Source organism: Heptranchias perlo, chromosome 34, assembly GCF_035084215.1.
Source record: "Heptranchias perlo isolate sHepPer1 chromosome 34, sHepPer1.hap1, whole genome shotgun sequence".
NCBI classification, from domain to species: Eukaryota; Metazoa; Chordata; class Chondrichthyes; order Hexanchiformes; family Hexanchidae; genus Heptranchias; species Heptranchias perlo.
Window position 1 is genome coordinate 8,576,270 of NC_090358.1, and position 14,765 is coordinate 8,591,034.

The following is a 14,765-nucleotide window of genomic DNA, read 5'->3' on the forward strand; positions in this document are numbered from 1 at the left end:
TAAAGATATTGATATTCAGGCAAAGTAGCAGCACACCAAAAGGTCCTCCTCATGGGTACATTCCTGTAGCTCAAACTGCCATTTATATAATGGTGGTAATTATTTGAGGGAAATGGGTCAAAGGGGTTAGCCATACCCCCTTAACCCCATTTACATGAGGTAGATTAGTCTACCAGCGGGCCTTAAATTGGACTGGTGCTTTTTGAGAATGTAATTCAGGTGCAGATCTTTTGCAGCGGATTTGAGGCGATAGTCTCTAAGAACTCATTTTATTCAGTTTATTGCACTATATCCACCCCAAAACAGGCAGTAATTCTAAGAGAAATTCAAGCATGTATTTTTAATATTTCTTTATTATGGAAACTTGTATCACTTTAAATTGGTTACTGCATAGCTGGTAGCAGCCAGTCCAGATGGAATGCATATTTTATCTGAACCAGGACTCCCTGTATCTGTGGCTCCTAGTAAGTAAATAGTAGAATTTGCTTCTTACTATAGAGCTATACGGGCAGTGGTTAGCAAAGGACTTTGCAGAAATTCGGTTTCATGTAAAACTTTGCATTGTGCACATTGTAAAAGTAAAAATGAATCTCTGCTTCACTGGTCGACTGGGACTAGTAGACACTGTATGATTATGCAATATCACATATAAACATTGCATCATGCACATTGGTCCAAAGTAATAATGTAATACCACAGAGAACGACTAGGACAGGAAGTGTGTGCTAAATGAAACTTTTAATACATTATATAGATAGATTGATAGATTTTATGAACACATTTTACACATTTAAGCTATTATTATTTTTTTCACCAAAATATATACACATTTATATTAATCATTTTATTATAAAAGAAACTATATAAAAATAAACTTTTTTTCAATTATTTCAGTCAAGCAACATTTCATTTTTTCACTCTCGGACGTATTTTTCCATTGCATCTGGACCAGAAAGCTCAAGTTGGTAAGATATTCTCTTTTTGTTCCTTAATTTTAAAAAAAAGTTACATTTTATTTCCCTTTTACCAAAGGGTAAGACTCCCTTTTCTCCAATCATCCTTGACATCCAGAGTCCATCAAAAGTGTAGTTGATAGCAAGGCTGGGTGACCTGTTCCTATACCTTCAGCAATGTTGTGTTCGACCATCCACAGGAGGTGTGTAACAACAGCCTGGAATAATTTTTCTTCAACTCTCACAGTAAAAAAGTGTCTGAACTCCATCCGGCACCTTCCTATAACAATAAACCTGAGATTGAGAACTCAATGGCCCATCCTTCACCTTGCATATCCCTCTAGAAATGCACTTAAGATTGCATCAGCTTGACATCTCCCCAGAACCTCCCAGTGACAATGCACCTGAGATTGATTGGGAGCTCCATGGCTTGGAGATTCAACCTGTATTCCATCATATCCTGGTCCTCTCACTATTATTTTATATTAAAATGCATCTTTTTGGTATTTTAAGTAACATACAGAGGAGAAAAGGATTTTTTTAGGATTTGTTTTGTATGAATTCTGTGCTCAATAAGGTGAGGGATATTGGTGCTGGAAATAAAACACTTTCCATTTCAAGTACTCTCAGGATCAGATGATGCAGAGTAAAGTCCCTCTACACTGCCCCTATAATGCACTCAACTCCAGCTTTGAAAGGACCTCCTACTGCACCAGAAGTTTTCCAATTCCCGCAGTTGCTATCCTATGCTTTTCTGAGTGTGATCACCAATTCACTATCAGTTAGTGGTGAATTAGGAGCAGCTTTCATGCCTACAAGGGACAGGATTGAGTTTCCTAAACTTATTTCACATAGGACTTTTGATCTGTCTGGCTGCATTTGAGAACCCAGGTCCCAAGGATGAACGATCAGTGTCTATCCACTGTGACATCCGGTCCCTTTACTGCAAGTGCATGATGCAATGAAGTAAATGCAATGCATATGTCATCTCAGTAAAAATGGTGCTCGTCAGGCTGTCCTCCCAAAACAAGAGAATGCCCCTTTATGGACTGCAAAGGTGGTTTTTGAGGTGAATGGACAAGTTCTATAATGAAGGAGATCACCAAAACAGGGCAAAAATTAAGTAAATTAGAAAGTAGTGGTTAGGTGACACCAAGCTTTGGTTTTAAAAGCTGACCGATGATAGGGGAAAGGAAAGAGAAAAGTTTTTTTTTAAAAAGCAAGGATCTTTATTCAAAAATAAACCGTTATTTTAAGTTTGTTTAATAAGTTTGGGAATGCAAGGAAATTGAAGTCTATGTTACAAAAACTGTGCAAGTAGGACATTTGCTTTGGAGTCGATAAATTCATTTTCTGATTCTCTTTCTAGGTCTTTCCACTGTCTTATGTGTGTGGTGGAGTGGCAGCCATGTTCTGCTCCAATATGTACTGAAAATACCAATTGGGAGAGAGAAGATAGGTATAAGTATCAGTCCATACGATGGCAGTGGGCTCTACAGGAGTGCATTAACCCTTGATAGGATGCCCAGATAAAACACAGATCCCCGTGCTTGTAGAAAAACTTCACTTGAGTTGTGCTATGTACAGAGTCTCTGGATGGGGCTTGGACCAATGCAATCACCCAATATTATCACAATTGCCTATGCTACTTCTCTGTCTGCGATTGATTGAATCAAATGCCTATAAAATGCTAGACCCAGTCAGGCTTGCATATTGGGAGCTTCTAAGCTTGTTTAAAGGTATACCATCTTTATCGGGAAATCGAGAAAACTGAAAAAGCGTAGCAGGTCAGTCAGCATCTGAAAGAAAGATTGATTAATGTTTTGGTGGAACCTTTCATCAAAATTAGCCTTAAGCTTCTTTCTCTCTCCACAAAGTTATCTCCTCAGACTAAACATCCCTTCAAAAGTTACATCGTAAGGGTCAGGTGATAAGTTTACACCTTGTTTAAAGTTCCAAACAAAACCAAAATCTATGTTTTTAAAAGGAAATCTGGCTCCATTTTATAACTGTGAACATCAGACATTCTGAATGTTCAGAATAAAAGAAAAGGCTTGTATTTATATAGCCTCTTGCATGCTCTCAGAGCATTATGTAGAATTAATTACTTTGAAATATAGTGAATGTTGCTGTGTGGGCAGACACAGCAGCCATTTTCAGTACACAGCAAAATCCCACCAATAGCAATGAGATGAATGACCAGTTAATCTGCCTTTGGGGTTTGGTGAGGGAGAACTGTTGTCCAGGACAACCAGATAACTCTGGTCTTTCTTGAATAGTGCCATGGATCTTTAACATCCACCTGAGTAGGCAAATGGCTTCTTGGTTTAGTGTATCATCCAAAGCACAGCACCTCTGATAATGCAGCACTCCCCCAGTACTGCACTGAAGCATCAGCCTAGATTATATGATGAAGATTGTGGCTTGAAGCCATACCCTCTGGCTCAGAGGTGAGATTGCCACCAACTGAGTCAACATAATATATACACTGTTAGAATCAAGACTTGTCATACAAAAACGTGAATCAGGATAGGAGATGGTAAGACTATTTGCCTCCCTCAATCCTTCCTTCCTCCTATAAAATATAAGCTATTAAAACCCTAATCACAGATTCCTAGTTTATTTTGTTTTTTGTCCGATCCCTTTCAACCTTGCGGTATCCTGTTACGTGGGCCTTCGCCTTTCCTTTTGATCTCTCAATCAAAAATATATAATTGTCTCTGCAGCATATAGCAAATGTGACTTCTGAGATTTTTTTTAAAAGATCTTGTTTTTAAAATGTAAAAATTGGAATATGGGGATAATTAAAATATTTATGCTGTTCTTTTGCTCTACAGAATTAGAACCAAAAGCTGATATTGTCTGGCCCAATGCTTCTCCAATCACCTGTTCTGCTGTGAAAGTTTGTGCATTTCTCCTGGCAATTGCTCTTGCAGATGGGACAGTGACAATCTGGGACTTGTACTTAGGTAGGTATTTATTTGGTAATTTAAGTGGTTCATGTTCATGAATTTGCAACTGCCATTAGCTGTTTGCTAATTTTAGTTTTTAAGTGGGTTATGATTGTCTAAGTATTAGTTCTCTAAACTGATTAAAGTAGTTTTGATTCATTAAGATCCAAACCCATGTTTTTTTCAGGCGTCCCATTATCAGCCTTATCAGTTGCAATGGACAGCACCATTAGGAGTCTGCACTTTCTGGAGTCCAGTTTTTGTGTTCCCTTTGGATCATCTGATGGATATACAAAAGCCCAGGTGTTGGTAACCTGTAAACATGGTGCAGTTTACCTGGTGACAGCCACTGAACACACGGAAGGTAGCGTTTCCACATTGACAGAGAGGTGAGTTGGGGGGGGAAGCTTGTAATAGTTAAAGCCTCAATGCAGAAAATCCTGTTTAAATATGAAGATGATGATGTTGCTTTCCTTGCAATACCATTTACTTGTTCAATGCCTGCTGTCAGAAAAAGGCTTAATTAAATCTACACCAATTAAAATACATTCTGAAATCTTTCACTCAGTTTACCTCTTACATACTTGAGGGGAAAATTGTTCTCTGTTACATTTATATTAGTGAGTGTTTACTTGATCCCTCCTCAGCATTTCCCCACAGTAGGTCAACTGAGATCGCCAAAATTCACAACTGCAATCCTGCATCCCAAATTCTATTGCGCAGCATGCTCCTGCTCCCACATACAGCCTTGCTATAGCTTTCTCCCCCATCTGTTCGTAATATAAAAAGAAAATGGCGCAGCTGATGGGCTTTAGCTGGAGACCCAGTCACACACTAGACAGCTCATTTGCAGAGGACCACAACTGAAGGAGAGGTGGGCTGTCAGCGGCTCCCTTGTTAGTTCCGATCTTGAAGTGAGCATATTGCTCAATGAGTTGTTGAATTAAATGTTTTGCCTCAGATCTTTGTTGAAGTAAAGCCTAACTAGTCACATTTTCTTTCATACAGAACTGATGAGCCAGGAAATATCATTAGTGCAGTAGCACTTGTACCACAATTCTCAAAGGCAGGTAGATGTTACGTTTTTAAAATATCTCAACAGTCTATCAATATGCATTAGCAAGGCCACTGGTTTATGCTTTTCAAGAGAAAATGGACAGAATTGTGGAATATGGTTCTCAAAGACAAAGTAAAAATCCTGGAATCTTGTAATAAAAACGCAATTTGACTAAATTAAATCACTGTAAACCAGTTGCTCTAATTACTAGACAATTGGGCTGGGGTTTTTGAATTCTGTACTTACTAGACTGTGATTTTCTGACCATTTATTTTAATGGATGGAAAATTGTGGGCTGGCGAGCACAGAAACGGGAAATCTTGGCCCAGTTGCCTCGGATTGTTTTTTTTATGGGAAATTTTTTTTTTAAATTCTCTCTCTCCCCTTCAAAACAATCCATGATAAGAAAATTACCTGAATTTTTGTTGTTGTTTGTTTCCATAGAGGATGATTCTTCATAAGAATACTATTTTTAATGTTCACTTAAATCCCTGATGCTTTATTTCTGCCTAGCTTCAAACCTGCTGTCATGTAATTGTGAATGCTTCTGGCTACAGTACCAGCGTTTTATCAGAAGTCAATTTATTTTTAAATTTAAAACAGGCTTTAAACAAAATTTTTTCAAAAGAAACTGAAACATTAAAAATACATGTTTTTGACAACTGCATTTTATTTTCACTCTCTTTTGGCCCCCATCTTATGTACAATACCCCAGCTGAGACTGTCCTTCTTGGGTGACCTCTCCTGAGCCCAGGGATCAGAGGGTGACTGGGCCTCCAATATTTTCTCTCTTTCCCCCCCCCACCGTGGGGAATGATCGGTCTCAGCTTGCTGATTTCTTTGGAGATCTGAGATCTGGGAACTCAGCGTGTGGGAATTGCCAACCATCACTCCCACCCTGTCACTCATGGTCACTACAGTATATCAGTGCACTGTGACATAGCTGTGAAATTAAAATAGAAAAAGCTGGAAATGCACAGCAGGATCTGTCAGCATCCAAAGGAGAAAATGCAAGTTCGTGCTTCAGGTGGGGCCCTCCGTCAGAAATTAATATCTGTATTTAGAGTGCAGTTGTTAAAACTTTCCATGAATGTAGTACTTATGCCTCATGTTCAGCAGTTTCCACATCTAGTGAGAATAATTCAGAGTTGAAAAGATTAGCCCCTAAATATCTGGGCCTGGGAGGACACAATGGCAGTGTAAGTTGGGCAAGCAGGCAGGAATTTGGGGTGGAACCTGGTTCTGTTGGAGCCCCACCCCTTTATTTTAATGTAGAAAAATTCTGCCTGAAGTTGGCAGGGGTGGGGGCTGGTGCTTCTTGCATCGACTCCCTACCTCTCAGGCTGACATCAGAAGAAGAGTCGTGAACGGTGAGATGCTATAACCTGTTAGAAATCCTGCCACTTCACCTTCAATGCCCCAGCGCTAAGTACGCCAGATGCAGGTGTATTTGCATGACAGGATAAGGGCCCGGATGAATTAGGGCCCAAATTGCTGGTGCCTAACGGCAACTAATTTTTGACCAGAATTATCCATATTCTTCCCCCTTAGTGTGGTAAAGAAATTCCTGGCCCCAAGAGGGACGGTTGCCCAGGGACTATCAGAAATAATGCAAGTGCCCACCCGCTGTGTGGAAATAATCCCAGCCCCAGGATTTGGATGTGGTTTGGACTGCGGCACACTGGAGGGTGGACATCCCGCCCTGCCACACATCCGGGAGCAGAGCGAGACACCGTGAATTTTTGGCCCATAATGTCTATCTTATTTTATGGTTTAAACAAAAAGCACAGAGCTGCAGATGCTGGAAATCTGAAACAAAAATAAAATTTAAATATAAAACTGACAAACGCAGAGTGGAGCTGTGAGTTGTATGGTGTAACTGATCATCTCAGACAAGTAATGGACAAAAGCATTTAAACATCAAAGAAATAAAGAGGATATTTCAGATGAACAGCTTTTAAAAAGGAACAGAACAAAGGAAATTGGAGAAAACACACAGACATATGCATGAGGGAAGAGCTAGAATGATCTATAAATTGTCTAAATGGAGAACAGTAGATGGTTAAATGGTAGAAGTGATATTAGCATGAGACAATAGGAGGCATAAGGAGAGAAATTAAAGACATTTACAAGACACAGAAAACGTGTGACAAGCTGTGGAGATGGAGATAAGGCAGGTAGAAATAGAAGCAGGAGAAACTGGCAGAGCGGAGCAGACTCTGGCACTTATCCAATCGCCTGTTCTGCTGTGAAAACTTGTGGGACGTGGGATTGAAGTAGCAAGTGACGGGGATCTTGGGGTCACACTTGCAGACAGAATGGAGGTGTTCAGCAAAGCGGCCAGCTAATCTGTGTTTGGTGTCTCTAATGTAGAGTAGACCACACAATGAGAAGCGACTACAGTATACTAGATTGGAGGAAGTACACGGAAATTGCTGTCTCACCCAAAAGGAGTGTTTAGGACCCTGGACAGTGGTGTGGGAGCAGGTGTTGCATTTCCTAAGCTTGTATGGGAAGGTTCTGGGGAAGAAGAGGGTGGTAGAGTGGAAGACTGAACTAGGGTGTCTTTATATGGTTTATTCCCCCCCCCCCACTCCAATTCTCCTCCTGACACTTGATGGATAACATTTCCACAGGTGCCAGCTACCCTTCAATATTTCACCCCAGCGGTCATTCCTTTTGAATGAATCTAAAAAGTAGATGGCGAAAGGCTGTTTAGCCATAGGGAACTTCATAGCTGAGCCCAATTTAAATTCAACGGGTTAATGGCCCTATTAAAATAGCGGGTCAGAGGAATTTCATATGAATGTGTCAAGCATTGGCAATGGGAGCAATGTACGTGTGGAGCTGCCACTGACACATAACCCAGAAAAAAACAAATATTAATATTGTATTTTGAGTTGGGATGAAGTTCTATTTTTTAAAAAAAGACACCTTTATTTTCTCTCTCTTTTTTCCTAGTTTCTTCTCATCTTTACAAACGGCACAGCAGCTTTGTTGGACAGCACCCATGGGAATACTTTGTGCCACTTTGTTTTCCCTTTCCCACACGTTATAGCGTCACCATGGGAGCCGGTATTTGCTTTTGACAGAGATGGCAGTTTCCTCTTTATCAAAGGTAGAAAAAATGCACAATTATTTTATTTTTTGGGTTCCTCTCATGTAAATGTTGAGCTATTTGGAATCAGAATGCCTTGTATTGTATGGCCACATTGAACATGAGCCTTTGTGGTTTAGAGTTTCTAACTTGAGCAGTGCAAGTTTAATATAAATTACCAAATTGGTAAAATGAGAAGGGGTTACATTGAGGCTGACCGCTGACACCACAGGACTGACCTATCATGGAAGAATAGAAAAACTGGGACTTTTTTTTTTAGTTTGAAAGAAGGCACCTGTGAGGAGACATTATAGAAGTATATAAGATATTAAATGGTATAGAGAAGGTAATTCCAGAGCACTGCTACAAAGTGAACCATCAGAGCACAAGGGGGCATAAGTTGAAACTGGTGAGATGTGACTCTAGGACAGATATTAAGAAAATTTCTTTGCACGTTTGGAACAAACATCTGGGTAAAGTTGCGGAGGCAAAAACCTTATTGTTCAAGAGCCAGATGGATCTAATGATGGGAGACTGAAGGTTTTTCTTTCATAGCAGATGAACTAAGATATGCCAAATGGCCGCCTTCATCTGTATTTACGTTTTGATGTTCCGTATGTAATTAGTTGTTTCCTAGGACATAAATACAGGATTAATTAAATGATAATGATACAGCATGCATTTGGTGTGGTTTACACATCTATTGAGGCACCTATCAAAGGGTCAGGGTGAGTGTGATTTAATTTTTCATAAACCACATGCTATTGACGTGTTCTGTATCGTTTTGATATTTTTCATTTGAATTTTTTTTTCTTAAGACAAATTGAATTAATTTTTCCCTATTTTTCTCCTCCATTTCAAATCACAATTCTCCAAATGTTACTTACAGCCCCTCCCTGTATCCAAACTAAACTCTACCTGAGTAAACATCTTGACTGTTAAAAATCTATTCATTGTTCTATCATTCAAGCACATAAGCAGCAAGTGCATCAGAGAGTTTTACATCATTAAGATCAAAACCGGATTTGTTTAAATTTCATTTTTGGTAATATAAAGTCATTCCTGTTTCAACAACTTGCATGTATAAAGCTCCATTAAAATAGAAAAACATCCCAAAGCACTTTTTATAGAGGGAAAAATAATTTAAAAAAGAAAATGATGCTGAGCCACAGTGGAAGAGTTGAGATTATGACCGAAAGCTTGGTTTTAAGAAGGTTTCTAAAGGTGGATAGGAAAGTAGAAAGGAGGAGGGTATTAGGGGACGTTCCAAAGAGCAGGGTTGAGGCCATTGAAGGTTATGCCACAATGGTGGGGAGAAGGAGTGAACATACAAACATACGAATTAAGAGCAGGAGTAGGCCGTTCGGCCCCTCAAGCCTGCTCTGCCATTTGATAAGATCATGGCTGATTGTGACCTCAACCCTACTTTCCCATCTACCTACTATAACCTTTGACTCTCTTGTTAATCAGGAGGAAGTACAGAAGGCTGGAATTTCATTAACTTATCTAATATTACTCATGACTAGCTGATGAGAGGCTGATGAATAGAGTTGGAATGGTGCTAAATCTTTTCTCATTTCAGTAAAAATACTTTTCTCTCCTGTTTTCCGCAGTATTTCTTTCCTTCCTACATCTCTCCTTCCCTGAAGGTACACAAGTGCTGATGGCCCTCCAGTACCTTGCCCCATTGGCCATGCTTCATTTGTGAGCCCAGACAGTGTCAGTAGGCTATTTGAATTCATGGGTCATCACAACTGAGCCTGACCCTGTCCTTACCCAGCATCCATGCACATTGCACTATCCAGTAGGGATTCTGCATAGTGATCTCCTCCTTAACCCAGAGGCAGTGAGGCCAGTTATAATGCCCCAATTATTGCCCTAGCTGAGTTTAGCTAACTCAGCTTAGACTCGGAGTGGAATGTTCCTAATCTATTTGATTTAGTTTTTGGGAGAGTAAATACTTCAATTTTGTTTGAATCATATTTATTTTGTACATTGAAAAGGGAAGTCCATAGATTGGACAGAGACTGAGGGTTAAATACCAAACTGTGGTGATATTTGCTGACAAAGCTTATTAGTCTCACTCACTGGCCTTTGAGTCAACAGATCAAGGGTAGAATCCAGAGCTTATAGTATCACCTTTTACTTAAAGAATCACTAATGAACTGAGCTGGAGCTGTTTCAGTCCAGCCCCAGCACACATGAGACTACAGAACCAAAGCTGCTCCAAATTGCATAGTGAACCCTGATTTCCACCCCTGCCTGTTGGAAGGATTTTAAACCCCTACAATCAGTCCTGATCCTGGGCTTTGTTATTGCCTGCAGGAGATAAAAAGGTAAGCGAGGAGACTCTCGACAGAAAGGAAAGCAGCAGCTCATTATTTGCCTTCTCCTTGTTGTTTCTTTTCCCACTTGACAATTGTACAAAGAAGAAAGAGCCCCGACAGCCTCCCACACAGAATACTTGGGAAAAGAGATGTGAACTTTTTCTGCAGGAAAGGTGAGCTCATTATTTTTAGTATAAGGATGCTCCTAGAGATAGACCAAAGAAATGTAATAATAGAGTAGTCTGTTACTTTGAAGAATAAATTTTGCAATTCCCTTTTGTAGAATAACAAACTCTTTAGGATATAGGACAGCAGTATTGATCAGTTTTTAAAATGATCACTTCTCCCCTCTCTGGAAGGTCATGCCAGCGTAAGGTTCCACAAGCGCTGGTCACCCTACGATCACCCAAATGGCCATTTTTTATGTGTGAGGATGGACCTTGTGTTGTCAGGTTGCTCAGCTACGGAGGAGTAGGTATAATGGGGGGAGAGGGCCTCACAGCCAAGCCCAGCCCTGTCCCTGCTTGATAACGTGTTCAATTTCATATGATATCAACATGTGTGCAATTTCAAGCAGGGCTCACTGGATGATAATCAGGCAAAGAAGAAACCCTGGCTGACATTTTTTTTCCTTCCTTCCTCTCCACTTGCCTGGATGAGTGCAGCTCCAACAACGCTCAAGAAGCTCGACACCATTCAGGACAAAGCAGCCCACTTGATTGGCACCCCATCCACCACCCTAAACATTCATTCCCTTCACCACCGGCGCACAGTGGCTGCAGTGTGTACCATCCACAGGATACACTGCAGCAAATCGCCAAGGCTTCTTCGACAGCACCTCCCAAACCTGCGACCTCTACCACCTAGAAGGACAAGAGCAGCAGGCACATGGGAACAACACCACCTGCATGTTCCCCTCCAAGTCACACACCATCCCGACTTGGAAATATATCGCCGTTCCTTCATCGTCGCTGGGTCAAAATCCTGGAATTCCCTTCTTAACAGCACTGTGGGAGAACCTTCACCACACGGACCATAGCGGTTCAAGAAGGTGGCTCACCAACACCTTCTCAAGGGCAATTAGGGATGGGCAATAAATGCCAGCCTTGCCAGCGACGCCCACATCCCATGAACGAATAAAAAGAAACATAGTGCTGAGGCCAATTGGCATGCCCTTGCTGGTCCAGCCAAGATGAGCTAACTTGGCACTGACCAGAGATGGAACCTGGGACTTTCCTAGTCTGTTGGGCTTAATGCCGTACTGACCAGTCCATTTACTTACTGAGTTACCGATGAATTCGTAAACATTTTCTAGAAAAGTTCTTTTGTGCATCCTAATTTACTCTTACCTTCACTTTTCGTTTTTGTATTTAAGATTGAAGTCCGTGATGAGCAGAAATAAAGAAATGACAAAGTGTTGGAATCAGCTTCAGCACCATGCCATGTTAATCAAAGAAAAGAGAGAGAGACGACAGAACGACATGTTCAGTGAGATAAAATGAACCTCACATAAATGTATCATCAGGATTGGAGTATAATGTTGAAGGATTTCCTGTTGTTTTCTATTTGTTGCATGGTCTCTAAATGAAGCTTTCAGGTTCTTCCTCTTTAGGATGAGATGTTAAACCAAGGCTCCATCTGCCCCCTCAGATGGACAGAAAAGATCCTATGGCACTGTTTGAAGAGGGGCAGGGGAGTTCTTCTAGTGTCATGGTCAACATCTATCCATCAACTAACATAATTAAAACTTCAAAAGAGCATCCCCTACTACACAAATGTGATATTTTCCATTTGCACAACAGCCATCCTCTGAACTCTTTGATTGAGACTGCCAGTTTAGTACTGAATTAATTCATGTGTTTGACAGAACTTAGAATTGGGAGAAGATAGGTTAAGAGATTGTGGGGTAATTTTAACCTAACTGGCCGAGCGTGAATCCTATGGGATAGGGTGGAATGCGGTTTTACACCCCACTCAATATTACTCTTCGTTGACTTCAATGTAGAGTAAAATGGGGTGGGATGTAAAACCAGCATTGCACCCGATCTCGCCAGTTTCCTGACTCGATGTTTTTTTAAAACACTGATTTTTTTTTTCTTCTTCCTGTTTGTGATTGAGGAAGATGGGAGAAAGAAAAACTTGGTCCCAGGGATTTCTCGTTGCTGCTTTGAAGAGATGTAAACGGGTCCAGGATTGACTGTCTCCAATTTTAACTCCCTCTAGGTTTAGCAGCGCAACTGAAACTGGAAACTGAGCAGACTGCAGTGGTGGGCGGGGGTGACGGAGGAGAGTAGTTAATCTTGCATTGCTCCTCTTGGCACTTCTATACACTGGTGCTGCAAAACGCTGCATCACTACAGGGAAATTTGTTTTAAAAACATACATCAATTCTGAAACAGTAGGAACAATTGCACAAGGCTCCACTGCTGACACTGAGCCTCTCTAGCAGCGAATGCAGATTGGAAAATCGGGGTATAGTATCTCCAACCAATGCTCTCATCTAGCGATGTCCTGCACTGGCAGCAGAGTTGTGCACTCCACAGCCTCCGTTTAATAAATTGTCAATGCCCAATTTCTTTTTCAATTTTCTCCCCCGGCACTGACTCATCTCTGGGGTACAATCACCATTATCTCAATGCTACAGTAGTTAGTGCTTTTACCTAGTAGTCCATCAGGTGTTCTCTCATTTTAAAACCGAATAAAAATAAGGTGGTTTTAAAATTTCCAGTGTGTCATAAATTGATTCTAATTTGCTAAATGTTATTTTTAATTCATGCACTCAAAGTAATAAAAATCTGGGCAGTTTCTAGTGCACGCGTTTAAATGTTGCTGCATTTATCAAAGATTTTGGCAGTTGGGTTTGCAGGAAGTGATTGCAAGGCACTGGCAGTGCATTACTTTTGGATAAGTCTATATTTAGGAATTGGCAACAGTGGGAAAGGATATGGCCAAAATAAATGTGCCAGCTTGCCTCTTCAAAACATAACAGCAGCCTGACAGCTGAACCACACAGACCAAGACCATTGAATCCCTGTGGTGGTGAGTAAACTGATCTCAGCCAAAACAGTGCTACGGTTGGCCTCAGTATCCCTGGATTTAGGGAGGGGAAATTGGCCAGCTTCCTCACCCCTGATCTTGCCTGTAAGGTGCCCGTATGCAGATATTGGATGGGTCATACTTGAACATTGGCTACTAAGTGGAGAATGAAACTGGACCCCAGAAATGAGTCAATGCCTTCAGCAGTGGAGATGGGAAAGAAAGAAAATTGGAGCCAAAATATGTTTGTATTGTGGTGAAAATGTAGCTTGCTCTATGCTTTCTGGTAGATTTCTGGATGTTCCTTTGTAATGTTAGTAAAAAGAATGTGCTCATTGTGAAAACTTACTATATGATAGATTTAGTGACGAGTAGCAATTTTCCAGTTTTTGTAAGTATAGTGTCAGCTTGGCTCAGTTGGTCGTATTCTTGCCCCTAAATGAGAAGGTTGTGGGTTTAAGCCCTGCTCCAGGACGTCAGCATCTAAACTATACTGTCACTCCAGTACAGTAAGAAGGGAGTACTGCACTGTCAGAATGGCTGTCCACTGGCTGAAGCATTAAACCAAGGCCCCAGTTACCTATTCTAATGGTTCAAATGGATGTTGAAGAAGATCAAGGAGTTCTCCTGGTGTTCTGACCAACATTTCCCCCATAACTAATACCACCAAAGAAGAGATTAACTGGTCATTCATTTCTTTGCTATTTTCCTACAGTCGTTGCATTTGAAAAATAATTCAATGTACATGAACGACTTTGGGAAATTTATGAGAGGCAATTCTTTTTCTTTTCCTCATTTTGCTGTCTCTAACCAGTAATTATTTCTGTGTTTCCTAAAGATAGAACTAAATGTGGCCATGGACCAGCCTTTTCTTGTGAAATATAATGTATCCTTTTATGTTGCGTAGAACATAAAGGCAGTATATATACTTGTGTGATTTTAAGATTTATGACTGATAGATGCTATTGATAGTACTGATGACTGTACAAAGCGTTATTGTTTTACAAGACATGAAAATAAATTATTTAAATGTTTGCTATGTTCCAACCTACTGCTGTAAAGGTATTCACTTCAACAGAGGAAAGACAGGGAAGAAGATTCCAGCCACATTGTCTACTGAAGCATGGCAATTGGGTCAGGTACAGTTGGGCATGCTTACTGATTGTAAATAGATTTTCTGGGACAAACGGGCCCAAAGACAACTCTTTTCTTCCCCCCCCCCCCAACTTTTCAGTAATGCGGAAGTGAGATGATTGACAATATACTGGATGCAGGTTGAGTGTCCCAGTTAACTCGCATCAGAATTAGTGGTGATGGGAGTCCTGCTGGAAAATTTGCATATGG

General features: G+C 40.6%; 1 protein-coding gene across 1 annotated transcript in view; it reads left to right on the forward strand.

Annotated features, from left to right (window-relative positions):
* The window catches only part of wdr93 (WD repeat domain 93), a 39,414-nt gene extending 24,993 nt beyond the window's left edge, over positions 1-14,421 (forward strand). The window contains 9 exon segments of the mRNA XM_067971388.1: positions 895-965; positions 2,323-2,412; positions 3,791-3,922; positions 4,092-4,293; positions 4,913-4,970; positions 7,923-8,079; positions 10,384-10,558; positions 11,761-11,856; positions 11,858-14,421. Of these exon segments, the coding sequence (XP_067827489.1) occupies positions 895-965; positions 2,323-2,412; positions 3,791-3,922; positions 4,092-4,293; positions 4,913-4,970; positions 7,923-8,079; positions 10,384-10,558; positions 11,761-11,856; positions 11,858-11,882 (1,006 nt within the window). The 3' untranslated portion in view covers positions 11,883-14,421.
* Positions 14,422-14,765: the final 344 nt, after the last annotated feature.